At 42.7% G+C, this 27,693-nt stretch overlaps 1 protein-coding gene and 1 long non-coding RNA gene across 10 annotated transcripts in view; both read left to right on the top strand.

The window, feature by feature from the left end:
- LOC309627486 overlaps nt 1-27,693 on the top strand; it is a 564,569-nt gene that overhangs the window by 114,903 nt on the left and 421,973 nt on the right. The gene's annotated exons all lie outside the window — the stretch shown is intronic.
- SEPTIN11 (septin 11) overlaps nt 11,784-27,693 on the top strand; it is a 97,819-nt gene continuing 81,909 nt past the window's right edge. For 8 of the 9 annotated variants that reach the window (XR_014243742.1, XM_082389391.1, XM_082389390.1 and 5 more), the window contains exon 1: nt 11,785-11,981. Coding sequence is in view for 8 of the 9 variants with exons in the window: in XM_082389391.1 (XP_082245517.1) it covers nt 11,955-11,981 (27 nt within the window). In the remaining variant the exon portion in view is untranslated. Of the gene's footprint in view, nt 11,982-27,693 lie in introns of all 9 variants that reach the window. The other variant, XM_082389392.1, reaches the window with a different exon arrangement.

Genomic DNA, 27,693 nt, shown 5'->3' with positions numbered 1-27,693 from the left:
TCTATCTTTGTTGCTTGAACCAAAACCAAAACAATAACAACAACAACAACGAGAACAAAAAGACCCCAACGGATATATTTCTACTTTATAATCTTTACACATGGCAATCCATACAAGTAAAGAATATTTCTACAACACTCCTGAAATGTAGAGCACTGGGGGCAGTTAGAGAGAGGTGGCTATAAATGAGGGGTATTCTCAAGTCCCTACAATATCCATCAATCCCACTTCCCGGAATGTAGTCTAAGGAAATAACTAAATGAGTAGTGAAAGCTATATGTGCTAGGCTGTTGACCACAGACTTATTTTAAAAAATGAAATATAGAAATAATCTAGATATCAATGGGTAGTTGTGGTCATTAAAAATGTAATGAAGGCTTATATGCGTTATATGGAAAGATGTTTTGATATACTTTTAAGGGAACAAGAGGACTATAAGACAAAATACCCCTTTTGTTTTTGCAAATATATATTTATCTATATATGTAAATATGGGTAGAAAAAAATCTAGAAGTGAATATGCGGAAATATTGACAATTGCTATCTGAATGGTAGGATTATGAGTGATCCTTGTTTTTATATTTTCAGAAATTTCCAAATTTTTTGCAGAGGTCATAGTACATCTATAATCAGAAATAATCAATGGACTATTAAAAAGCAATGTTCTTGAATCTTCAACAATATAAAAATGTCAAGTAGAAAACAGGATAAAATACTATTTTTAGCATCGCCTTAATTATATTAAAATATTCACTGTTTTAGAAGAAAATACACAGCATATTAATGTGCTTTGCTCTGAGAGGTTAGATTATTAAAGATTCTTAGAAATAAATAAATAAATTGTGTATATACACACACATATGTAATTTAACTAAATAAAAAGTAAAAAATGTTTTAAATCCAAACACAAATATAAACTTTGTCATCGCATAGGACCAGAGGAAGAGTTGATTACACATTTAAATTCAGTCCCTTTCTGGTTACTTTGTTTCATCTGACTGGGAAGGCTGATGATATGAAGGGTCAGAGGGACCTTGTGGCGCAGTGGTTAAGAATCTGCCTGCCAGTGCAGGGGACACAGGTTCGAGCCCTGGTCCGGGAAGATTCCCATATGCTGCGGAGCAACTAAGCCCGTGAGCCACAACTACTGAAGCCCGGGTGCCTAGAGCCCATGCTCCGCAACAAGAGAAGCCACCGCAATAAGAAGCCCGCGCACCGCAACGAAGAGTGGCCCCTGCTCGCAGCAACTAGAGAAAGCCCGCACGCAGCAACGAAGACCCAATGCAGCCAAAAATAAATAAATTTATTTAAAAAAGAAGGATCAGAAAGAGGTGATCAGACTCAGCTTTGGATTAACCCTAAAACGAATTGATGGACTTGGCCTCTTTTTTCTCCCCAGTCCTCTCTGGGAGGATGAATTTGATTCGTGTCCAATCACTCTTCCAGCTCCCTTAATAATAATAATTATTATTATTAATATAATTTGCTACTGAAACTAGAATATCAATTGGGCATGCACACTAGCCATGTCAAAACTTTTCAATAAGGGTGTTAGCCCTTCCATTTTTTAAAGTTGCTTTATTAGATACCTATGTAAGTAACTATTCACTAAATGTCTGTCCTATGTATAGACTTATACGAAAAATGAAAAATTACCAAAATTAAACAATAATTTAACAGTGACAAAACAATTCAAAGTCTTTCCAGGATAGTATGTCACCATGTCAGAGGCAGGATGGCATAGTAGCTACATGTGGTAGCCACCAAGATAGTCCCTAGTGATTCTTGCCTCTTGGCAACCCCTGTGTAGTCACCTCCTATATTGAACAGAGATAATTTGATAGCCAATGGGATGTTGCAGAGATGATACAGTGTGATTTTCCTAACACTAGGTCATAAAAGGCCTCGTGGCTTCCACCTTGCTCTTTTCTCTGTTGTGGATCACTTATTTGGGGAAAGTCAGCTGCCATGTTATAAGGACATTCAATCAGCCCTATGGTGAAAACTACATGGGGAAGAACTGCATCGTTTCACCAACAACCAGTGCCAAGTTGCCAGGTATCTGAGTGAGCCGCCTTGGGAGCAGACCTTTCAGTCCTTGCCAAGGCTCCAGATGACTGCGGCCCCAACCAATATCATGACTGTAATGTCATAAGAGACTGAGGCAGAACCACCCAGATAGGCTGCTTCTGACTTCCTGACCCATACAGACTGTGAGATAATCACTGTTTATTGTTTTAAGTCACTACATTTGGGGTAATTTTTTATGCAACAATAGCTACCAATACTCTATGTCATGATATATTAGCATCTTTTTGTTTTCTTTACCTTCTGCTTCACCATCAGACAATTGAGAGGACAGGGTCTGGGGACCAGCATCTTTGGAAAGGAAGAGGGATGCTGAGGGCTAGAGACACGGGTACCAATTTGTACATCACGGGGAATAGGGCACTCCTGCTGGGAAGATTTGGTTTTCTCTGTAAGTAGAAAGCAGGGAATATCTGCTAGAGGGAATGACAGGCACTAGAAAGTACAAAAAAAACAAAAAAACAAAAACCGGGTAGACAGCATGAATGTGTATTGATCTGATCTATGGGACTCTGGTCTTTGTCCATCAATTCTCTGTGATCTAGAGGTAGAAATGATGAAAATAGCCAGCAATTGGGTAAAGCCTAAGGGAAATTTCATTAATGGCCAGGATATTCAGGGCACTGGCAGGGGAGACTAATGCGCCTAGTAGTAATGTGTATAATTTCTTCTACGTGAACACTGTGTTTAGTGATTCATACTGTAAAATTGCCAATATTTGACCATTTCGGCCTGCAAAAATGTCAATTTCATATAGTTCAACCTATATTAACTCTGTAAAGGGTAAATCCATATCTTCCTTGTAGAGGAGTTGGGATAGTTGACCTCATTGAAAGGAAAGAAGCAAATCTCTTTTAAAAACCCTTAAAATTAAAGGGGACTTGTCTCGAATACTCTCTATTTCTCAATGCCTGGAACACAGTAAACTCTTAAAATCTTTTAAAATAGATGTACATGCACATGAGTTAAAAAGGAAAAGATAGAAAGTATATAAAAGGAAAAAAGTCTCCATCTGCATTAATTGTTTCCAGCTGCAAGTAGCAGAAACCTGACACTTGACTAAAACTGGTTTAAATAATAGGGAAATGTATTAGCTCACTTATCAAAGAAATGTGAGATAGGGTTCAAGAATTAGTTGATTCAGCAGTTTAACACAGCATCATCAAGGACCAGATTTTTCCTGTCTTTCTACTCTGCTCTCTAATGCATGGGCTTCAGCTTAAGGCTGATTTCTTCCATAGTTGTAAAATGGAAACAGTTGGGCTTCATGCTCCCTTGTTTTTGTCCAAGAGAGAGAAAAGCTGACCTCTTGTGACTTTCTCCTAAGAGTGAGAAAGCATAATCCCAGAAGCTTCCAGCAAACCTCTCCTCTCATTTCACCAGATAGAATTGGCTCACATATAACAGGTCACTGTCAAGAGAATGGAACCATATTTCTATCAATCAGAGACATCCCTGGAGAAAAAGTCAGTTTTCCAAATGCATTTGGGTAAAATGGATATGGTTGAGGCACCCACAATGTTTATTACCTTGGCCTACACCTTCCCCATAAACCTTTTCACAGGGGCAAACACTATTAGCAGTTTCCTGTGCATCCTTCTGAAGATATTCTATGCATGTTCACTAAGAAGCCTTTCTTTCTCTGTGCTCTTTTTACAGAAATGATAGTATAGTATACACAGTCTTATACTTTGCTTTTTTCCATGATACATGACTGGTAAACATTTAATTAACAAATGGTAAGAACAAATATTTTGTAAGTCAGATGGTTTTAATCCTAATTATGCACTTTGCTTATTTGCCTTTTGCACTCCGCTAGCATTAAAGTCTCTCTCTCTTTTTTTTTTAAGCCTAACCATCAATTTCAGTTAGGCTGAGGGGGAAATAGGGAGGGGTTTTGCCTGGATTCTGGCTAGAGCATTAAACAGGATCAGCAGATCCGGGGTGTCAGTAAGACAGTGGCAGCAGGAAGGAAGAGAATTGCAAGGGTCAGGTGAAATACAAAACAACAACAATAGCGAAGGTATGTTGAGTGCATACACAGGAGATGTTCCAGGTTGTGATAAACATATACTCAGTAAGAACTGAGTTAGGTATGCCTGATCAGCTCTCTCTTCACATCTGAAGATTCTCCTTCAAATGCTAAATGGAGGTGATTCTCTTAGACTTGGTAAGTAAAATTCCAAAGAGCTGCATGAAGAAAGATGTGAGTGCTAAGGAGGGGATGGTGTGTAACCAAGCTGGGTTTGAATCCTGGCTCTGCCACTTACTAGTGTCACAATGAGAACTGGACATTGGACAATTTTCTTAATGTCTCTGTGCTTCACTATCTTCATCTGTAAAATAGGGTGATATCAGAGGGCTGTTGTGATGACTAAATGAAACATGCATGCAAAATACCTTGCATGATGCCTGACAGAGTAGGCATTCAATAAATCTAAACAGAAGTTGGATGGTATGTAATGACTTCTAGAGAAAGAGACCTACTCTTACAGTTTTTGATGTAACAACAGCTACATTGGTACAGTAATTTTAAAAATAAATTTTACTGATGTATAATTTTATTGATGATAGGCAATAATACATACTCATTTTAAGTATAGAGATCAATGAGCTGTGACAAATTAATTCACCCATATAATCATCACTACAATCATGATATGGAACATTTTCACCACTCCAAAAATTCCTCTTGTGCCCTTTCAAGTTAGTCCTCCCTACCTGAGACCCCAGGCCACCACTATTTTGCTTTCTGTAAGTACATTCGGTGTTTTTAGCATTTCATATAAATGGAATCATATTGTATACACTTTTTTGTGTCTGGCTTGTTTTACTCAGCATAATGCTTTTGAGACCTATCCACATTTTGCATGTATCTGTAGATTATTTTATTGTTGAATAGTATCCAATTATACAGATATTCCAAAATTTATTTACCAATTAACCTGTTGAGAGACTCTTGGATTGTTTCCATTTTTTGGCTATTATGAATAAAGCTGCTATGAATATCCTTTCTGTGGATACAAGTTCTTATCTCTCTTGTGTAAATACCTCTGAATGGACTTATTGAATTATATGGTTTATTATTTAATGTTTAACTTTATAATGCCAAGCCGTTGCCCAAAGTGGTTGTATATCTTATATTCTCACTGACGATGCATCAGAGTTTCAGCTACTCCACATCCTCCCTAACAAGTGGTATTGCCAATTTTTCTAACTTTCATCATTTTAGTAGGTGGTATATAATTGTGGTTTAGTTTGCATTTCCCTGAAGACTAGTGATGTTGAATATCATTTCATGTGCATTTGCCCAAACATATCTTCTTTTATGATGTTATGTGGCTGAACCACACTGACTCCATTTTGTCATCTCATCTTAGGACCACAGTCCTACCCCCTCCCCTCTCCGGATGACTGAACTTTAGCACACTCACAAGGAATGCCCCCAAGCTAGATAAATTCCCTATCAACTTTTGTCTTTGCCTTCATCTGACATGAAAACTGGAAGAATGCCTTTTGCTGATGCAGATGGTTAATGGTCATGAGACGCCCCCAGGGGCAGGAAAAAACTCCAGTTCCTGTCCATGTGGACATGCACCTCTCTAATGGTCAGATTCTGTTTTTAGCTTTGGCCCTTTAAATTCCCCTGTACCTCTTTTAGTGGCGCGAAGTGCAGCTGCAAATGCCTCTGGACCTATTATCCACCCGAGCCTGCCTGTATGTAAGTTACCCACAATAAACTTCATAACTGTACTTTATGGAGTTTCTTACTTCGTTTTTCAGTCTCAAAGTTCCTTCTCAGTTTGGAGAATATTATTCAAATATCTCTGCTTCCTAACAGATGCATGTGTTCACATATTTTGCCCATTAAAAAAAAATTTTTTTTGCCAGTGTTGCAGAATTTTCCCAGTCTGTGGCTTGCTGTTTCATTTTCTTAACATGTCTTTTAAGGAGCAAAAGTTTGAGTTTTGTTGATGTCCAGTCAGGTAGTGCTTTCTGTGTCCCCTGTAAGAAATCATTGCCTAACTCAAAGTCATTTTTTCCTTTTTTCTAGAAGTGTCACTGTTTTAGTGTTTACATATAGACTGATCCATTTGGATTCAGTCTTTGTGTATAAGTGAAATAAGCGTTGAGGTTCTTTTTTTCTATATAGATATCCAATGGTTCTGGTATGATTTATTGAAAAGGCTATCCCTTCACACAAAACTACCCTGGCACCTTTGTCAAAAATCAGTTGACCATACAGGTATGGGCTCTCTATACTCTTTCAAAGGACTATATGACTGTACTTTGGCCAATTCAACAATGTGTTAATTGTTATAGTTTTTCAGAAAGTCTTGAAATCAGGTAGTTTAAGTTCTCCAACTTTGCTCTTCTTTTTCAAAACTGTTTTAGCTATCCTAAAACAGTTTCTGCATAAATGTTAGAATTAGGTTGTGCATTGCTATTTTAAAAAAACTCCGTGGGATTTCAATTGGGATTACATTGTATCTATAGATTGATTCAGGGAGAATTATTGTATATTTTAAAAATATTGAGCCTTATAATCCATGAACATGGTATATCTCTCCATTTAGGTTTCTTTTCTTTCAGCAGTGTTTTGTAGTTTTTACAGTACAGATTTTGGACATATTTTGATAAATATATCTCTATTTTATGTTTTTGATAGCATTGTAATTTTATATTTATTTATTTCAGTATCATAATGACCATATCTATGAGGTAAATATGAGCTTCATTTTATAAGAAAATGGGACTCAAAGAGATCAAAAGACTGGCTCAATATCATATGATTGGCTAATCTTGCTTCTGGAAATGTATCTTACAGATATGATTTCACGTGTTCAAAATGACAAGCACAAAGTTATTACTGCAGCATTGTTTGTAATGGCAAAAGATTAGCAACAATCCTGAATTTACCAATGGGACTGTTAAATAGATAACAATACATCATTAAAAATACTAGGCAGGGACTTCCCTGGTGGCACAGTGGTTAAGAATCCGCCTGCCAATGCAGGGGACACAGGTTCGAGCCCTGGTCCAGGAAGATCCCACATGCCGTGGAGCAACTAAGCCCATGTGCCACAACTACTGAGCCTGCGCTTTAGAGCCCACGAGCCATGACTACTGAGCCCACGTGCCACAACTACTGAAGCCCGCGTGCCTAGCACCTGTGCTCCACAACAAGAGAAGTCATCACAATGAGAAGCCCACACACCACAACAAAGAAGAGCCCCTGCTCGCCACAACTAGAGAAAGCCCGTGCGCAGCAACAAAGACCCAATGCAGCCAAAAATAAAAATAAATAAATTTATATTAAAAAAATGCTAGGCAGTAGTATAAAAGAATGAGGAAGATAACTATACACTTATATAAAAGGATGTGCAAAATACATTGTTAAATAAGACAAGGTGTAGAATGATATACATAGTATGTTTTTCTTTTATGCATTGATAAAAAATGGAGTAGGGTAGAAAATAAGAACATATATATATATTTGCTTGAAGTTGCTTAAGGAAACTCTGGAAAGATACACAAGATACTAATAAAGTATTTACTTCTTGAGGAGAGGGGTGGGGACTTTACAGATCGTGAAAAAGGTGGGAGACATTCTATACTCATTCATTCTGTAATACTTCATTATTTTTTTAAATTTTTTATCCATGTAAATATATTACCTCTGAGATTGCTGATTTTCCCCCAGTATCCACCTCTCATTCTTTCCTTTTATAAATAGGATCCTCCTCCTAAGTTTTAGTAGGGCATATTGGCACTATATAAGAGATGACAAATTCTAGCTACCCCTGCAACTAAATATGTTCATGTGACTCTCTGCAGTGGACTGTAAGCAGATGTGACATGGCTATGCTCATGTCACTTTCTTAAAAGGAAATTGTTTTCCTTCCACTTCCTCTTCTTCACCCTTCCCATGGGATAGACCATGGATATGGTGTTGGTGAACCAGCTTTGATCAGAGCAGATGAGATAACAATCAGAAGTTGATGCAGCAAGAAGATAGCAGCAAGGAACATGGACTCTTGGATGACCTTAAGAAGCATAGCTAACAGGTCTCTCTGGACTGCTCACCACCTCCTGGACCATTTCATGAGCGAGAAATGAATACCTTTTTGGCCACTGAGTTTTGAGGTATCTCTATTACAGCAACTTAGCCTATACTCAAACTAATATATCAGTTTTGAAAGTTGCATAGCTTATGATATTTGGAAGTGAAGGAACATGAATCCAATTGTCCTGACTTCCAAGCCCATGGTTTTCACTGTGGATGAATAAGGATGCAGCTATGCAATGGCCGATTCTGGTATAACAGAATATAACAGAGTATAACAGTGTTATAACAGTGTTATATACATTTTATAGCAGAGTATAATAATGAGGCATGGAACATAATCTGCCAAAATTTATCATACCTACCAACCAATATCCACTCTTGTTGATCCAGATGGGACTAAATGAAACAGACAGAAGAAACTTGAAACTTGAAACGTTGGGGAATAAATACCCAGACTCTTTGTGGTGTTGCTGTTGTTCCCCATTGCCTCAACTCAACTAACTGAATCTAAGGGAAAGAAAGCCCTTTAAGTTCAGGTTCTCCTGTGGGCAGGAACATGGATATCCTCCATCAGAACTCATGATTACTACCCTATTTTGCAGTAGGAAAAAATGAGACAAAGAAAGGCTAACGTGCTCCATGTCACAAAGCTGATAAGTGATAATCTGGAGTCCAAGTGCCGTGTTCTCCCCACTCTACCAGCCTCCCTCTAAGGCTGCTACACAGTAGCAATGCCAAATTACCTATCCTTCCCATAGCATCATTACCTTTGAAACCACTGAATCTTTGCTCATTCTCTTCCCTTGTTTGGAATGTCTTCCTTGCTCTCGCCCCTCCTCCAACTCTTTGAGGAAGCCTTCCCTGTTCTGACAGGCAGTGAATAGCTCCTTCTACTGTGCTTTGAAATCCCATAATTCATACATCTTGTCTAAGATTTGGCCTATTTATCAGAGTTGTTTAAACATCTGTCTCTCAGCAGACTGTGTCAGAGAGGCAGCCTCAGTAAAAATTTTTTTTAGTTCCTAACACAGTGCTGGGCAGAATTAAAAGGTAATCTAATCTCTTAGCAATTCTATTAGGGAGGAGCTATTACTAAACAGGTTTTAAAGATGAGATAATTGAAGCCCTGAAAGGTTAAGTAATTTGCCCAAGGTCATACAGCTGTGAAGTATCAATAGTAAAGCCAGGATTTTGAATCTAGGTAGTCTGGTTGTAGAATGATACTTAACTTCAAAATGAGAACTGAAATTCTGAAATAGCCTTCCTTGGTTGAAAGGATTTAAATTGTATATTTATTATATATATATATATATATATATATATATATATATATATATATATATATATATATATATATATATATATGCCTACCTGCCAAAAAAAAAAAACAAGGAGGGGGGGAATTTAAGGCACTGTTCCTAGTCAGTGAAAAAAATCAGGCAGAAGCTGGGTAAACTGATGATTTCATCCTAAAAGGGTTTCCTCAAACAGATGAGATGTTGGAGTACGTGACTTTAGGCTTTTGTGATGAGCGTAAATAAAATAACCTACCAACAATGGTAGGGAGTTCACATTCTTAAAAACTAATCAGCTGTTTTCAACATAAGCATTTGCAAACAATATAAGTAAATAAAATTAAAAGCAATGAATAAAATCCTGCAGTCTGGTCTGGTCAATGTAACATAAAATGGAGAGTTGGTTTGTAACTGCCCTTATCCGGTTGGCAGCCCGTGCAGCTGTCTTTTCATAGGGTTTACCTGAGACCTCTTGTCCATGGGCAGTGCCGCTGTGTAATCCTCTCTCTGGGAGAAGGAAAAAAATGTCCATATCCAGGGAGCTTCAGACCGAAGTATTTCTTTCCCCCTCCCTTTGCATAGCACGCACGCACCTGGTAATCGTTAACTCAACGCTTAGAGTGCCTAATGCATGCTTGACGTAAAATGGTGGTCCTTGTCTTCAAAAGATTTGAAGTCTAGGGGTAGAAACTGGTCCAAACGGAAGAGGTTAGTGCTCTGAGGGTCTGGGCCACAGGCTGAAGAGCCCCTCATCTTTCTTTCACTGTGCGTACTTTCATCGTATTCTCATTCCTGGTGGTCCCACCAGGATGCTGCGGGTGTAATTCAGCTTGGGTGGCCCCTAGCCCCTGGCCCGCTCCCGGGGCAACCCAGCGTTTCCCTCGCAGCAGCTGGATGCGCGCCCGGAGCCCACCCACCCTTAGCCAAAGGCGGCGCGGCGTGCGTTTGAATCCTGCAACCCATCGGGGGCAGAGACAGCAGGAGCGGCAGACGCAAGGCCTCGAGAAACCTGGGTACTTTAAGTCTCAGGTCAGGCTCTGAGGCGCCCCAGTCTAAAAAGGTGGTTTGTCTCTCACCTAATTCAATAAGCCAGGCTTTTCCCTAAGGGCGCAATCCCGTGGGCTGATGACAGCCCTTCATCGCCTCACCACACCTTCCCGGCGCTTGGATCCAGCTGGTTCCCGGCCTCCGACCGGGAGCTATCCTCAATCACCTTGTCGTCGTGGACCTCTCCTTCCTCGACCCTAAGAGAGGCCGCGGGAATCTACAGCACCTCCCGCACACCTCACCGCCCAGCTCTTGCCGGGGTGCCGCGCCACCCGGCCTGCACCAGGACCCTGCCATTCTGCGCTCCACCCAGACACGCAGCGACGCCCCCGACATCTGCGGGAAAAGTCCTTCCCCTCCGCGGAGCAGTTTCCCATTCCCACGCGCGCGGAGTCGCACAGACTGGCGCCGTCGCCGCGCCCCCCAGCCGCAGACCCGCGCGCCCGCCTCCGGGTCGTCCGGTCAGTCTCCAGCGATCAGAAAGAGTCGGCTGAGCTCTCACGTGTGCCCAGCTCTCGGGTTACAGCCGGGGGAGGCCTCGGCCCCCACGCTCTAGGGCAGTCAACAGCTGCTTTAATTCTCCGGCGGGGGCGTCCTTTTCCTCCTCTGCCGCAGGCTGAGGTTAGTCGTCCGCCGCAGCAACTTCTACCGCCTCTTCCTCTCCACTGTGGTCACCTACCCGGCCGCACGCTACAGTGACAACTTCCAGCTGCCTGCCTTTTAATCTCTCCCTTAGGAAGAGAAGAATTGTGGAGGGGAACTCTTCCCTCGCGGGGGTCGGCCCAGCCCCACCTCGGTCGCCCACCGCTCTCCCTAGTGGCCCGCTCCCCTTCCAAGCCGGTTCCTCCGGGCGGGGCGTGCTTGCCTGGGGCTAACTTTCCGCGAGATGCTGTCCCCGTGGACCTGTCTCGCCCGTGTCCGATCTCCCTCTCCGCAGCCGCTCCAGCTACCAGCTTGGCGAAGCGCGTGGCGGGACCCGGAGCTGGGACCTCCGCGCCCAGGCTTTTACTCGGACTCCAGCACTTGGTGGAACGGGGGTGGCGGCCGGCCCACAGGCTGGGGGCTTTCGGTGGCACGGGAGACGGTCATTTCGGGACCACCCACTACATTCGGCGAGGGCGAGCTCTGCGGCCTGGGCCTGCCGACCAGGGCTGGAGGCCCGCCCGCCTACTATCTTCCCTCCCACCGCCTCAGCCCGGGCGCGCAGGCTCACACCCCTTCCTGGGGAAGCAAATGGTCCCTTCCAGGCGGGTGGCCATGTTGTTCTAATAAAGCGGGAGGGGCGGCGGCGTGGGGAAGGTGGGGGGAGCAGATGCCGCTGGTTGCGCGCGGGAGCTGGGCGCTAGCAGAGCGCAGCCGCAAGGGAGGCGCGGGGGAGGCGAGCCGGAGCCGGAGCCCAAGCAGCAGCTAGTGTTGGCGGAGGGCACCCGGGCGCAGCTGGAGCAGCAGCCGCGATGGCCGTGGCCGTGGGGAGACCATCTGTGAGTGCTGGGGCCTCGCTTCCCTCGGCCGCTTCTCCTCCGGCGCTGGGGGGGTTCCCGCTTGCGGGCGGGGGCCGGCGGGGAATACTGGGGGCCGGGAGCTGGGGGCTCGGGACGGCTGCGGCGGTAGCTGTGGGTGTGTGCATGAATTTGGGCGCGTGTCTGGGGCTGAGGGGAGGGCGAGGATCCCCGCGGCTCGGCTACTACGTGATGCAACAGTGTATCGCCTCGTCGCGCCCCGATTCCCGGGATGTGGGAGAAAAAGGACCCCTCGCCTATTTTTTCTTTAAGAGGATCCTTTTGGCCACGGTGTTTCTCGGCTACCTCCTTCTCCCCGCGCACACCTTTCCCCTCGTGACAGTCGAGAAAGGCGCCGGGTGTGGTGGGGGGGAGGTTTCCTCCCGGTTCCCCCGCGCAGAGGGGCGACCAGGGCGTGGGAATTGTTAACCCAAGCGTTGTGTCACGCGGTTGTAGAAGCGGGTCAAAAATAAAGGGGTGGGATTGCTGGGTCGTATGGTAGTTCTATTTTTAGTTTTTTAAGGAACCTCCATACTGTTCTCCATAGTGGCTGTATCAATTTACATTCCCACCAACAGTGCAAGAGGGTTCCCTTTTCTCCACTCCCTCTCCAGCATTTATTGTTTGTGGACTTTTTGATGCTGGCCATTCTGACTGGTGTGAGGTGATACCTCACTGTAGTTTTGATTTGCACTTCTCTAATGATAAGTGATGTTGAGCATCCTTTCATGTGTTAAAAAAAAATATAAAAGGGGTGGAATTTCCGTGGTGGCTTCCCCAGTGCACTGTGAGATCCCGGACACCCTCAGGCACCCACGCTGGTGACCGGGCCCTGCCCAGGATGTGGACAAAAGCCTTAGATACACGAAGTTTTCAAAGGGCCCCCTTGTCGGGGTGGGTGGAAGTCTTAAAATGCTCTGCGGTTGGAAGGCCGGGGGCGGCGGGCCGGGGAGGCGGGCGCTCGAGGAAGAGGAAGGGATGGCGGGTGCGTGGAGAATCGGGTGCCCCCGGGACGGGGCGAGGGAGACGGGGCGGGAGGGAGGGGGATGCTTAGTCCACGAGTTTGCCGGCGGGGCAGGGGCCGCGCCTCCGGCGGTGCAAAGCTCATTCAGCGACTCTGGACCCGGCCCGAGGGCAGCCGGACTTCAAGGGTGCGGTTTCAGCTGGGGCTCTGCATCCCGGGTGAAAGGCGGAGGCAAGGGGCGGTGGCGGCCTTCCCTTTTTACTGAAAGGAGCAGAGCCGGTGGGGAAAGGCGGAGTCCTCTTTCTTTCTCTTTCCCCTTTTCTTTGTCGCTGTTCAAAGTCACTGTCGCCCCACGGGCTTTGGGCTCCTTGAGCGAGTTTCTTCCCGCTCTACCGCTTCCTTTTCTCTTCCTCTTCTTCCCCTTCCCACAACTGTGTAGCTGCAGGTGGTGGCTTGAGAGATCTTGCAGGTACAGACCAAAGTCTCGCGGAGATACTGGAAGCTCTGCAAGCCCAGAAATGCAAATTGCAAGACTGTGCTCTCAAACCCCCGGCCCTTCTCCCAACTCTTCCTCCAGATACAGTCGCTTTTTGCACCCCTCCCCCATAATTAGCGGAGTCCTTCAGCGTGCTCTAACCCGGTTTGGTGGTTCAGCTGCCGCGATGTTTTCAAAGACATTCTGCACCATCAGAAAATGTGCAGTGGTCATTCTGAAGTGTAACTGTGGGTCGTTTAGGTAGTTTAAACTCTAATATTTAATGACAAACACTTAAGAATTCATGTCTCCTCTTGATAATTAGTGGTCATAGATTGTTGTTACTGCGGGAATTTGCATAGTCTCTGGACTGATCCCTTTATTTTTCTGGTGAGAATATTGAGGTCCAGAGAGGTCAAATTTATCTGGTTAAATTACCACTCCCACCCCCCACCCCACCCCCCTTCCCCAACACACACACACACACACACACACACACACATATTTACACAGCACAGATTCAGATAAATAATATCTGCTTTAGGTAATTGGACAGTGGCTAGATGCAAATGTTCTGTGTGTGTGTGGGCAGGGTGTCTTTCAGTAACACCTATTGCTGGTGCATTCTTGAGGCATGGGGGAGGTAGAAGAAATAATTTGCTGCACATTTTCTATAAATTAGTTCATATATGTCAGTTAAATAGGAACAGTATGTGGATTTAAGATTTAGTTGTGTGGCCACAGTCATGTCCAACACCAGGTCTGCCAACCAGATGTGAGCTTAATTCCACAGAATTCTTGTGTAAGACCTCTCTCATTCAAAAAATAGAGGCGATTTTACAAAGTGTGTGTGTACAGAGGAGTTAACTGCTTTCTCTGCACATTCCCTGTTGTCATTAGAATTAAGATTAAGTTACTTACAGTTTGGAAACAGAAGACTATTTTTTTTTTTGGACCGAGTTGTGGTAGGGGTGATCAGGAGTTGACTACAAAGTTAAAAAGTCTTTTCATACATTTTCCAAGGAATTGTTGAACTGTTTCACTCTGTTCATTCGGTTCCTGTTTTAAGTGTAGTGTTTGCAGTTAGGTCTTCAAAACAACCCCAGTGAATGCAGAAGATTCTCCAAACCCAGCCCCAAGGTCTCTACACAGAATCCTTCATGGTAGAATTCGCTGCCCATCCTTTTCCAGTATCTATTCTACGATTTGAACAAAAGAAAGGAAAGGTGTGTTGATAGAAAAGAATCACTCCAAAGTTGATTGTGAATGGAGTTTCCCTAGTTACTCCTTTAGAATTAGATTTTTTTTTGTTTAGGAAAATGTGAACATATCTCCTTCTCCTACAAACTGCCTCTCTCATTCAGATTGAAGAAAAGTTCAACCAGAATAACTTGCCCTCAACTTTAGACAGACATTCTTGAACTTGAACATCTGAGTGTGATACCTCAGGTACTTATGACATTTTACTGGGCAAAAATCCTTATATATCAAATGCAGTATTTTCTATCTTATGAAGTGGTTATCTTCAGTTATAACCATTTTAACTTCAAGGCTAAATTCAGACGTTTCTTAAGTGGATTTGTTGTTGGCTGGGAAACAGAAGCTTCAGCCTGGTGTGATACTGTTTATTTCCATTTTAATCTCGACCCCTAGCTTCTCCATTTTCCCGGGAGTGGTTTTTGGACTTGGCTCCCAGAAGCCCCTGAAGCACATCTGCTGTTTCCAGAGTGTGACTGATGATCAGCAAGAGCATTTCTCCCCTAGGGATGTGTGCACATTTCGGATGAGTTAGTATTTTGGCATCCAAGTCCCAGGGCCGCTATTATCTTTGTTTTAATCAGAGCATGGTAATTTACTCTACCTGGGAACAGGCTTTAAGTAGCTGATCCTCTCTTTTAAGGAGTGGTGTTCATCACGTTATAAGGTCTGGGGGTTTAAAGGGACTTTAGAGGTCATTTGGTTCAGCCTCCTCCCCAATGCAGAAAGAAATATTTTCTACATTATCCCTAACAGAAGTGTTTAAGTCTTTCCAGTGGTGGAGATTCCCCTATGATATCGTTCAAGAAACAAGTTTAATTATTCTTTTATCCACTGCGCCAGAAGGAATGGAAGTTCATTCATTAGCTTATTTAACACTATTAATCGAGCACCTCCTGTGTGCTAGGTACTGTTCTAGGTGCCAGGGATACAGTAGTGGACAACAGAGAAATTCCTTCTTACCTGGAGCTTTTATTTTCTGAGAGATTTATTGTCCGTGTGTATTACAGAAACAAACTTCAATAGCGTATGTAAGCCATTTCTGGAGAAAGGAAATTATGTGCCTATTGCTGGGTCAACAGCTATGATGTAGGTAAAGGATCTTACCTGTTCGAGGATCATTATAGGCAGTTCCTAAAGATATGGTCTGTCTTCAGCAGGAGGGTGAGGACTGACAACGAAATGTTATTTTCCCTTGTTGTGAAATTGCCATTTCTATGACTTGAGGATGTGGCCCCTACATGGAGGGCTGTGGCTTTTGGACCTGGAGAACGATTAAATCTTCTGAAAGCTGTAGATTATTTTTCTGTCTTTTGAAATATCTTCTTTAAAAATGATGTGTCTACATCACGATGAAAAACTGACCCAAGGAATTGATTAAAAGATGAAAACTACTCATATCCCATCGTCCTGATGTAACAGTTCTTAGATTATTCTTATCCATTTTTTGAGGTTTACAGCAAGCATAACCTATACCATATAAACTGCTACTAAGAAACCAAACTGTGTGCCTGGGAGTACTCCGTCTGACTATTTGGACATTCATATAATCGAGGAAACAGATGCTTAATGCTTTCACAGGGGCCTCGCTATGTCTGTGTCCAGACAAGGGAATGAATGATTCGGATGGCCTGCTTTGATTGATTACCAAAAGACCCAGTGTTGATTACCACTGATGATGCCACAGCTGATGATGATGTTCTGATTTAGGCTCCCTGTGGAGCAAACTACAATCAGGGTTTTCTGTGCCTGTGTTTGTCTTTATAGGGCCTTAAACTTGGTTGGGGGGGAGGGTAGGGTCTGCTCTTGGATTTTATCATTTATTGGGAACTGTCTTTCATAGCCTTAGCTAAACTGTCTCAACTGGGGTCAGCCAAGCTGAACGATCATTGAAACAAAGACCCAGTAGATCTAAAGCTTCAATCCTTTTTCCCAAAGAGAACTACTTTACAATATAATGGATACCCCCTTTGTTTTGTTTTTTTAGTTTGTTTTAATCCAGATTGACAGAAAACCCCCTTTCAACTAAACAATACCTCTCCTATCCACTCAGGCCTTCTGGCAGCCCATCAATGCGGCTGCTGTTGAACATAGAATCAAGACTTGGGCTAAGGTGAAACAGACAGATTTCTAAAAAGAATGCTGGTGATCTAAAAATCCAGTATGCATTGTCTCACGCCTGGCCTGAGGTAGAAATCAGGAGTCTGTTGCCTGATGTGACCAGAGCCAAGGCATTAGAAACACCTTTTCAGGATCTGTGCCAGTGAGGGTGAGCACATCGCTCAAGTCAAAGGATGCAGGAAGTTGAGTTGTGTGGATGCGTTCAGTCCACCTGCTGAACTAGGACCGTGTGGGATGGGGTGTGATGTGTTGACTGAGGGGCCAGTCTGGGGTGGAGAGGTAGGAATGGCTTCACGCTCCAAAAGAACATCTTTGGTGTCCAACAAGGGGGAGCTTGGTTCCTGCTTTTGTTTTTTTTTTTAATTTTTAAAATTGTTGTGAAAATATACCTAACATAAAATGTGTCTGTTGTTTTTTTATTTTTTCACACACACACACTGTATTTTATTTTTACAAGAGATAAATAAACTGACACCAAGCATTGTAAATGGATGACCACAATAAAAGCAACAATGATTGCAATTACCAAACATGAAACACACTCATACTATGTCATAATATTGACATTCAGTCCAGTATTCCTCCACTGTAACAGATCCTTTACTTTGCAGTGAAAATTGATTTGTATATTTTTTGCCTCTGAGTCCTTGTGGGAATTGTGTCTGTTTTTGATAATTAAGTAACATTCCTTTGGGAAGAATTTATGATTTTCTTACTTTCTAATTATTTTTTCTTGTAGAATTACAATAATATAGGTAGGTTAGAAATGGAAAAACAAAACAACTCTCAACACCCTAATGCATCAGTAGTCATTCTTGGCTTCCTAATCCATCTGCTTTATCAGATACATCTTGTGCACTTTCTTTGTGTAGGTGCTGAGGTTATGACGTAAGTCCTTGAGATGCCGTCCTCGATGCTCATCAAATTTCTCGGAAGGATAAGCAAGCACTAGGTCTCAGCAAGGAAAGTGAGGTGGGGTGGTGGCTAGGGAAAAGTGTTCCCAGCCAAGGGAACAGCAAAGTGCAAAGCTCTGAGGTGAGGCAGAGCCTCTTAAGGGAATCCAGTGTAGCAGGGACATCAGCATTCAGGATGGGGTAGAGGGGATGGACGTGAGGCTGAGAAGGTGGTGGGAAGAGACCACATCACTTTTGCAGTGCATTCTTCAAGACGTGGGTACTTACTACATAGCTCTTTAAATATTTTATACGCTATCCACCCGACCCACAACGTAGGATATCCCAGATTCTTAGACTTGGTTGATGGAAGACACTGAAAATCTTCAGAGCACTAATTCTTCAGGTTTCAGGGGAGGCTCAGGGAGTTGATTTCTTTCATGGCTGAATCAAGCCCTTAAAGAACAGAGGAAGTAAAGACTGAGGAAGGGCACAGAGAGGAGTGACAACATCACCAGGCCTTCCTCTGCCTAGTTTTCTGTATTGAGCTCTTCCTCAAGATGTAGAACTAAAGTCTTAACTTCCTTACACAACAAAGCAATCGAGTCCTGAAGGGTGAGGCTGGGGTAGAATGCTAGGACTCCTCCCACCTTGGACTGCAAGTGCCAGTCGGTGTTGTCTATAAAGAAAACTAAAAACCCACTGGATCCTATGAAAACAGGAGGAGAGTCTTTTAAAAGCCGGGGTTCTGTTAAGACTTAATCCTTTTTCATTCATCTCCCTTTGTGTACCGTTTTCATGCCAATATAAACTTCATGAATCTCATTAAGGGTGCCCATTAAATTTACTCAGACCTGCTGTTGGAAGGAAAAGGCTTGACTCACAGCTTCTTTGTGAGGTATAGGAAACCTGTGCAGCATCTTGATTTTTAAGTTTTTTCTATTTAAGTTACTGTCAGGACAATTATCTCTCTTTATCCTCACAAAATTTCTGAGAAGTAATACAGGCAAGAAAACTGAGGCACAAAGGAGTTGTCACTTATCTAATCTGGTACAGCCAGTTAGTGGGAGAGCTTGGCTTTGGAACCAACGGTTCTTAGACCAGTGTGCATACAGACCTACCATTTGTATTGGCCAGTTAGACTAAATTATGTTGAGGTAACAAATTGGTTCCAGGATCTGGTGGCTTACACAGCAAAGGTTTATTTCTCACACAGGGTCCTTGTCTGTTCCATCCTCTGAGATCCGCTCCATGCTGAATTGACCCTAGGACCCAGGCTGAGGGAACGTTCTGTCCTCTCTCTGGACATTGCCAATCTGGTGGCAGAGGAAGAAGAGGCATGCTGAACCGTGAACTGACTTTTCAAGCTCTTGGGTGGGTCACTTCCACATGAACATCATTGACCAAAATAAATGGTTACTCCTAAATTCAACAGGATGGAGATGGGTAATCCTGCAGAGAATGGCTCTGCCAGTCACTTGGCCAAGCTGGATGGGATGGGGCAGTGAACCCTCCCCTGGGGAGAGCCAGTGATTGTGTTGAATAGTAAGGGTTCACCATAGCTTCCTAGTCAGGGCATCTGCTAGAGAGCCAAGGGTCTTTTTTTTTTTCAATTTTTATTTATTTATTTATTTTTGGCTGTGTTGGGTCTTCGTTTCTGTGCGAGGACTTTCTCTAGTAGCGGCGAGCGGAGGCCACTCTTCATCGCGGTGCGCGGGCCTCTCACGGTCGCGGCCTCTCTTGTTGCGGAGCACAGGCTCCAGACGCGCAGGCTCAGTAAGTGTGGCTCACGGGCCCAGCTGGTCCGTGGCATGTGGGATCCTCCCAGACCAGGGCTCGAACCCGTGTCCCCTGCATTGGCAGGCAGATTCTCAACCACTGCGCCACCAGGGAAGCCCCCAAGGGTCTTTATTATTTTGTAAAATTGTCTCCCTGTCTGTAATGATTTTTCTCAGTCTATTTGTCCTACTCTGATTCTAGCTGGACATGGTAGGATGATGAGAGAGGGAGAAAGAGTGTCTGTGTGTGTTTAAGCAGCCAGAATGAACTGAAGGCAGACAGTATGATTATTCCTATTCTTTCACAATGAGCTTCCAATAGCACCGTCACCAAATAAGGGATGAGTGGTGACCTTCTCAGAGACCTTCTGTGCTAGTCTCTGGTGGCCCCAACTCTGGGACTGTACTCTCTGGGAAATGGTTTTGAGGCTATTAGGGCTTCCAACTGCTTGATAGAATTATTTCCCTTAGGATGCTTCCAAATCAGTCTTTTCCCAGCCCCGTCTGTTCCTAAGTGCAGATGCATCTGTGACACCCTTCTTTTCTGTGCTTTGTTTTCTCTCTGCTGAGAGGTACTAGTACAGTCATCCCTCAGTATCTGCAGGGACTGGTTCCAGGATCTCCGCGGATACCAATATCTGCAGATGCTCAAGTCCCTTGTATAAAATGGCCTAGTATTGTTGGCCCTCCATATCTGAATTCAGCCAACTGCTGATGCGGTCCCTGCAGATAGCGATAGAGGACTGTATGTAGCGTTTTGGTTGAGAATGTGGGCTCTAGAGCCAGACTGCTGGCCTCCTAGTGTATCACCTCTGCCATTTGACCACCTTTGTGACCTTAGACAAGTTACTCACCTTGTGTACCTCACATTCCTCATCTGTAAAACAATTACAGTACCTTCTTCAAAGGTTTACAGGATTAAATGAGTTATTACACCAGGTGCTTACAATGATGCATGAAACATTCGTCCTCAGTAAAAGGCAAACGAATTCTGAAATAATAACTGCTTTATACCTAAGGCTGGGCTCAAAGCAGAACTGCCACCCACCCCCACCCCCCACTCTACCCAGTAGGAGGCAAGCATTTGCCCCTTCCCTTGCTCACACACCTGAAATGTGCACTCTTCCCTTTTTCTTGTCAGGGCACACTTTTGGGGCACAGATCCAACATACCCGCTCCTTGAAGCCTCCATTCACCAACCCAGGTTTTGGTGACTTTTCTGTCTTTGAATTCCAGCAGCATTAATGCCTACCACACTTATGGGCCACCTACATAGTGTTCTGGTGCACCTCCTGCCCCAAGTTACTTTTTTTAAATAAAGAGGAATGATCAAATCTAGTTGTGAATGTTTAAAAAAGCCTTGACCACATTCATGCACTCTTAGCCCTAACTGACAGGCTTAAGGGAGGGGCTGGCTCTGTGCACAGACCCCACAGCCCAAGAGACGTTTGACCGAAGGAGTGGAAACTGGTCCTTGGATCCGCGTGTACCGGCTCCCCTCCTCTCAGTCCACCCTTTTATTCCAGCTGTGCTGTGCTAACCTCTGGCAGGTGTAGACCTCATCTCTACAGCTTTCTGCCCCAGGCTTCTCGGCTGTAGTGTTCTGCTTCGCTCTTCTGACCTATGTACATATCGGATGTCCAAGGGAGTTACCATTACGTGGCTCACCTCTGACTGCTGGGGGATAGAAGCTGGTGGATAAATATTTCTCTCTTTTGTCACTAAGTTGGACAATTCTGAGGCACAGTCAGAGGGTCCACATGGGCCCCAGCCCTCAGGGGTGATTGGTCCATCCTTTAGGATAGCTTTCCTCTTTTGCTGTTAAACTTTTCCCAGTCCCCACTCCTGTTCCTCTGGATCACTTTCACATTAGCTGCATGCATGCAAACCCTTGTCTCAGGCCCCTGCATTTTGGGGAAACCCACGTGAAAACACCTTGTTTCCTGGTTTGGGGCTCTTCTTTTGCCTTATGCAGATGAGGGACCCTGCATGTTGCTTTTGTAACATATCAGATTACTCTGGACATCAAAAAAATAGGTTCAGAACAAACTGATCTTTTATCAGATTTTTACTATTTACTGGAGGACAGACTTCAAACTGCTGTAAAAACTAGACTCAGAGGAATTTCCCTGGTGGCGCAGTGGTTAAGAATCCGCCTGCTAATGCAGGGGACACGGGTATAAGGTCTAGCTCCTGCTCTCAAGAAGCCTGCAGTTCAGTTGAGGAAAAAGTCTGAGACTCAGGTAATGCTCAGCTTCCATGATTTTGGGGGGGGTGGGTGGCAGCGTCTTGTCAGGCTCTTCTAACTACTATTTAGCCCTTCCTTTTCCCTTTGATAGTAAATGTCAGGAACTCGGTTCTGAATTCAGAAAAGTAGGGCCCGTTTTATTTCCCTTCTCTTCTCATTTTATAATGTAATTTGAGGAGTGCTAGAAAGATAACCTCAACTTTATTTCCTTCTAGGCTACCATTAGAAATTTATTCTTTTGGTTTAAGGTAAGGAGAAAAAAGGCATAACAAAGGGAATTGACAAATTGTATCAGAGTCTGGAGGGGATGTTTTCAAAATTTCTGCCAGATTAGTTTGTATGCCCCGTTCTCTCTTCAAAACATAGTGACTGCCACGGCATGCCAAATGCTTTGACTAGTAGACTAGTACTCTATTCTAGGGCACGTGGGCATTTCTGTACCTACCATGCCTACTGGATCGGTAAGCCAGTACCCATGCTTACTGGGTCAATTGTTTGTTTCCAAACCCGCTTATGCCAGTTATAGTAATCATCATATGTGCATAATTTAATATGATGTAAATCTATGAAATATAAGTGCAAAAATAGAAAGATTTAGTAAAGGTGAGAGTTTTGCTAAAGTAAAACTGCTGTGAATTTAATATGGTTAAGTTGGAGAAAAAAGTTGTAAGAATCTAAAGGAGTCTGAATTCAGATTACATTGAAAATGTTTCAAAATTCTGACTCCACTTGAGAAACAAACTGGAAATCATAGATGATGCTTATGGGTTTGTGCCAGAAAGACACCTCTAAATGGAATTTCTCTAACTCATTATGATGAAAAAAACCCTTGGCCTTTTGTCAAAAAAATTGGTGAATGAATGTATGTTTATATGTTTTAAGGTAAAATAAAATGTTTAGGCTATAACGATTGTTTTTAAAATCCTAGTCTTTAAATGATTTTTAAGATAAATTATCCAATCCTGCTCCTAATAGCTTTGGATAAAGGGACTAGTACATAACCACCATTCCTCCCAACTTCCCCATTCCCATATTCTAACACGTATGGTAGATGGGGAAAAAAGTTGAGAATTACTGGTTTTTCCTGGGTTAGATGCGAATGTTTCTGGAAGAGTTAACTCACTTGACATGATTTACCTTCTTTTACACCTGATGTAAATGGTTATCAATGTTGGTTTTTTGTTTTTGTTTTTTAAATCTGATTTGAAAGAGGTGAAAGGACATTAGAAAATTTACCTGTTCCATCAGTTTCTTTTAGGTTAGTCCAGAATAAAGGGAAATACGATTTGGGGAGCAAAATAATCTCAGTTTGGAAAGGTGAGGTTATTTTAATGATCATTTAATTTTCTCTTTGAGATACATGAGCACATGAGAGATATGGGTTACTCAAAGATGTACTCTGTCTGGGAAGAAGAAATTACTTCATTAGATGCAGATGAAAGCTTGGACCATAGTCTTAGTAGTCAGTCTGGACTTTTGCATTCATTCCTTCCAACCGTCCTTGGATAATCTTCCATCAGCAATTTGATTTAATTTTTAATCCCAACCATGAGAAAACTGTGTTAAAAAAGAACAAGTAGAAAGTTGTTTTTCTATTCCAAAGTAAAGGTAGTAGGAGGAGAAACTTAACAAATTGGAAGCTGAAATGTGTGATTTCTCCATTTCTCAAACTAAAACTGGAACCATTTTTCAGGGTTTTTTTGGTCTTTAAATACACATTTGAAATGTTGTTGCTAATTTGCACATTGGGTTTGCCACTAAACTTATTGCACACACAGCAGTCGTGTCCTAATTGAAGTTGTGCAATTCCACACATTTTTCCTGTGATAAGACTTCAGTGGGTAAAAGTTGATTTTTGAAATAACGTTGTAAGGAAGTTTGATTAGATATTATTCTTTTATATATATATATATATATAGATTTTATTTATTTATTTTTGTCTGTGTTGGGTCTTCGCTGCTGCGCACGGGCTTTCCCTAGTTGCAGTGAGCAGGGGTTACTCTTCGTTGTGGTACGAGGGCTTCTCATTGCGGTGGCTTCTCTTGCGGAGCACGGGCTCTAGGCGCGCAGGCTTCAGTAGTTGTGGCACCTGGGCTTCAGTAGCTGTGGCTCGTGGGCTCTAGAGCACAGGCTTCAGTAGTTGTGGCTTGCGGTCTCTAGAGTGCAGGCTCAGTAGTTGCGGCACACAGGCTTAGTTGCTGTGCGGCATGTGGGATCTTCCCGGACCAGGGCTCGAACCCATGTCCCCTGCATTGGCAGGCAGATTCTTAACCACTGCGCCACCAGGGAAGCCCCAATTAGATATTATTCTTGACCCAAGACCGTCAGCCCCTATTTGATGGATCAGGACTCATACTTGATGATCTTAAGGCCAGGTCTTCTGACTGTTGGTTATACCTCTTCTTACCCAATGGAGATAACACCCAAGGCTGCAGAACAGTGCTGTCAGGTAGAACTTTCTGTGACGATGGAAATGTTCTACCACTGCATTGATCAGTATGGTAGCCGCTAGCCGTATGTAGCCGTTGAACACTTGAAATGTGGCTGGTGCAACCGTAGAATTAAATTTTTTATCTTTAATTAATTTGCATTTAAGTTTAAATAGCTGCATGTGGCTAGTGGCTATCATACTGAATAGTGAAGCTTTAGGAGTGTAGTCTAGAGGTATTTACAATCTGATATCTTTCTCATTTTTTAGAAAATTTTTTTATTGAGAAAAATATCAAACATACACAGAGTAGGGATGGAGATGTTCATTATAACATTCTCTCATCACCCAGGCCAATCTTATGTCATCTGTTTTCCCTTTTCTCTAATCTCTTCTCTTCCCTACCCGTCAACCCCCCAAATTATTTTGAAGTAAATTCCAGGACAGTCTGATCTCATTTTGTTTTAAAAGCTAAGATGGTGATCTGGGGGAAGGAGAGGAATGGTATTAGAGAGAGGTACTCGGGGATCTTCAAATGTATTGGTGATTAAAAAAAAAAGACTTGAAGTATAGAGATGGGAAAAGTTATGGTTTGACAAAGGTAAGTAATGAGTATACAGATGTGCTATGTTTTGTTTGCTTGAAATATTTCATCACCATCATCATCATAAGAAGCCAAGCTTGAGCCCAGAGATGGAACAGTCACTGTACCAGGCTTCACTTACCTGTGCTTATAGTGAACTTTGAGTTCATGGATAATTTAAACATTCAAACATTATTCATATGCGATATTTATCATCGAGCTTAATTGAATGCCAACAGTGCTATAGAGTCATAGGATCTGTAAAAAGGTGGAAAGCAAGCTGAAGATATTTCTCTTCAGCACAGTCTTCTCCCAACACTTGGTTTCAGAGGGTGGTAGCTTGATTGGAGCTCACGTTGAGTCCAGAGCTTTCTGTCACACCACACTTGCCAGATCGACTGATTTGCTGAGTTAAAGCTTGCAGCGCTAAGTCACTCCTACCTACTTTTTAAAATGGCAGATTCCTTTTTTAAAATTAGTTAATTAATTAATTTTTGGCTGCGTTGGGTCTTCATTGCTGTGCACGGGCTTCAGTAGTTGTGGCTCACGGGCTCTAGAGTGCAGGCTCAGTAGTTGTGGCGCATGGGGTTAGTTGCTCTGCAGCATGTGGGATCTTCCTGGACCAGGGCTCGAACCCATGTCCCCTGCATTAGCAGGCGGATTCTTAACCACTGTGCCACCAGGGAGGTCCTAACAATGGCAGATTCTTATGATCTCTTTTAGAGCAGATACATTATTTCTAAGTCTACTTGCAGTTTTGCAGGTACTCTTGTTGGAGGGAAATGTTTTTTGTAATTAACAGTATAAAGAAGTCATTTATGAAATTTTATATTTGGGGCTGAGAAGTGATGTCTGTTACTGGTGGAGAGTATTATAGGAAATGCCTGTTTTTTACATTTCTGTTTATAAAAGAAACCCTTGTAGCAAGCACATTTTGGTCATGTGGACACATTGAAGGAAATAGTGCTTGCATCAATGATATTTAAAAGTGCAGTTTTCCTCTACTACGTAAAACAAGAATTGTTGCTGTGCTTTTGTAGTTCAATTTAGAGGCTAATAATGATTTTCTTCCCTTATGATAGTGTGCAGAATATGTATATTCTAAATTTGGAACGCTATACTTAGGATCTCAGGATTTAAGGGGAATGAATTTGTGATGGTAAAGGATCTTGTATCATCAGAAATGCTCCCAGACCTTGGCTCAGCTGTCCTATTGATGGAGAAAGATAATATGCTTTAGAAGAAGAGCTATTAAAATTTTTAGCAACATTCTGAACAACTGCAAGCCTATGGTTGCAACAGGATGCTGTTCCTTTTCCAGGGTCAAGTCTCTAAAAGCCTGCCCTTTGTGTTCCCTTGGTCTTTTGTTAACCACATTCCTGGGAGGGAGGGAAGAGCTTTGTCTAATCTCATCATCTACATTGCAGTTTGTTTTTATCCCATGGTTTGTGGAGATAGTGAATAGTTGGTTAACACCCTACGTATAAATGTTACCAGGAGTCAAGATTTACGCCATTTTTACAAATAATACTCCCGTGAAATGAGCCTTCTTATCTCCACTTGACAAGAGATAGTTGAATCCATGGTAGGGCAAGAAGATTTAGGGAAATGTTTTGTCAAGTCAGTTGCTCTGTCCTTTTCATGCAGGATAGAGACAAGAAACTATGAAGGCTTTAAAAATGACTGTGACCTGATTAGGAGACTATAGCAACTATTTTCAGTAAAGAGGGCACAAGATTAGTGTGAGTAGCAGGTTTTTTTCTTTTTTAATGTATTAAGTTTATAGATTTTGAAAAGCTTTTATAAGATGAAATTTAAATCTAGCAATAACACATCTTGAAAAAGAAAATACATTCATATAATCTAGATCTCAATTAAGCATTCTTACACTTAATTACTTTTAGAAAAATGTTAAACTTGATGTAACCATAACACTAGTAAGAAATAGAAGTTTACCATATGTGTTCTCTTTAAAATAGCTAATGAGCCATGGTTTACTAGCAATCTAGCGATCTTTGATAGGCCTCAGTTTGGTTCTGGAGTGAATTATTTATGGCATGGTAAGATAGTAAGGGAGAGAAATATGTCAGACTGTCTTTGACCAGGGTGAGCTTCATTATTTGGCTCGTTTATTGGAGGGGAAAAAAGTACCAAAAGGGACAACTCTCAGATTCTTCTAGTTAAACTGCTATAAACGGGCAAGCACGTGCCACCTCTTGATTCTGGCTGTTGAAATAAGGGTGTTAGTGGTGCCATAGTTTTTCAAGAGAGGACGGACATTTAGAGTTTGAGGTGAAATTTCCCCGTCTGAAAATGTTGGCAACGAAATCAAATATTTTAAAAATACTGTGTGGGCCACATACACACATGCTCATGGGCTGAGTCTGCCAGTATGCAGTCTGATATCCCCTGGAAATGATTCATTTATTTTTCTTGTATTTGAATAAAGAACTCATTAAAGTTTTTAAATTTTATTTTGTTTTGGTATGCCTTTTAGAATGCTTTAACATTTGAGCAATTACAGCGCTTTGTGTGGAAAATACGCTGGTTTTTTAAAACAGAAGCAATGCCTTGAACTCCGGTAAAACTTGTAAGTTGTTTCCTTCACAGGATATCTCCAAACAGGTTTGATCACACTGGGAGAAATAGAACCGGAGTTGTGTGGCGTGACTAGGACCCACAGCAGAGAGAGCGGGAGGGATTCATGAGTGTGTGGTATCCAATGTAAATATCCCTCTGCAAAAACATGTGCTATATATAGTGAATGGGGTTGGGTTTTTTTTTTTTTTTCCTTCCTTTTTGGTTGAGATCCAATGACAGTTAATGGCTGTTTCTTACAGGCTGTGAAATTATTTATGAGTTTGGCAGTAGGATGATGTAAAATGCAAGTGGATATAGGTAGAATAAGGGCTGTTACCAAATTCCAGTAAACTGTGAGTGCTGGAGC

This window comes from Balaenoptera borealis (genome assembly GCF_965194805.1).
Source record: "Balaenoptera borealis genome assembly, chromosome: 4".
In the NCBI taxonomy this organism is placed as follows: Eukaryota; Metazoa; Chordata; class Mammalia; order Artiodactyla; family Balaenopteridae; genus Balaenoptera; species Balaenoptera borealis.
The sequence above is the reverse complement of the archived record's forward strand: the minus strand, read 5'-3'. Positions and strand labels throughout refer to the sequence as shown.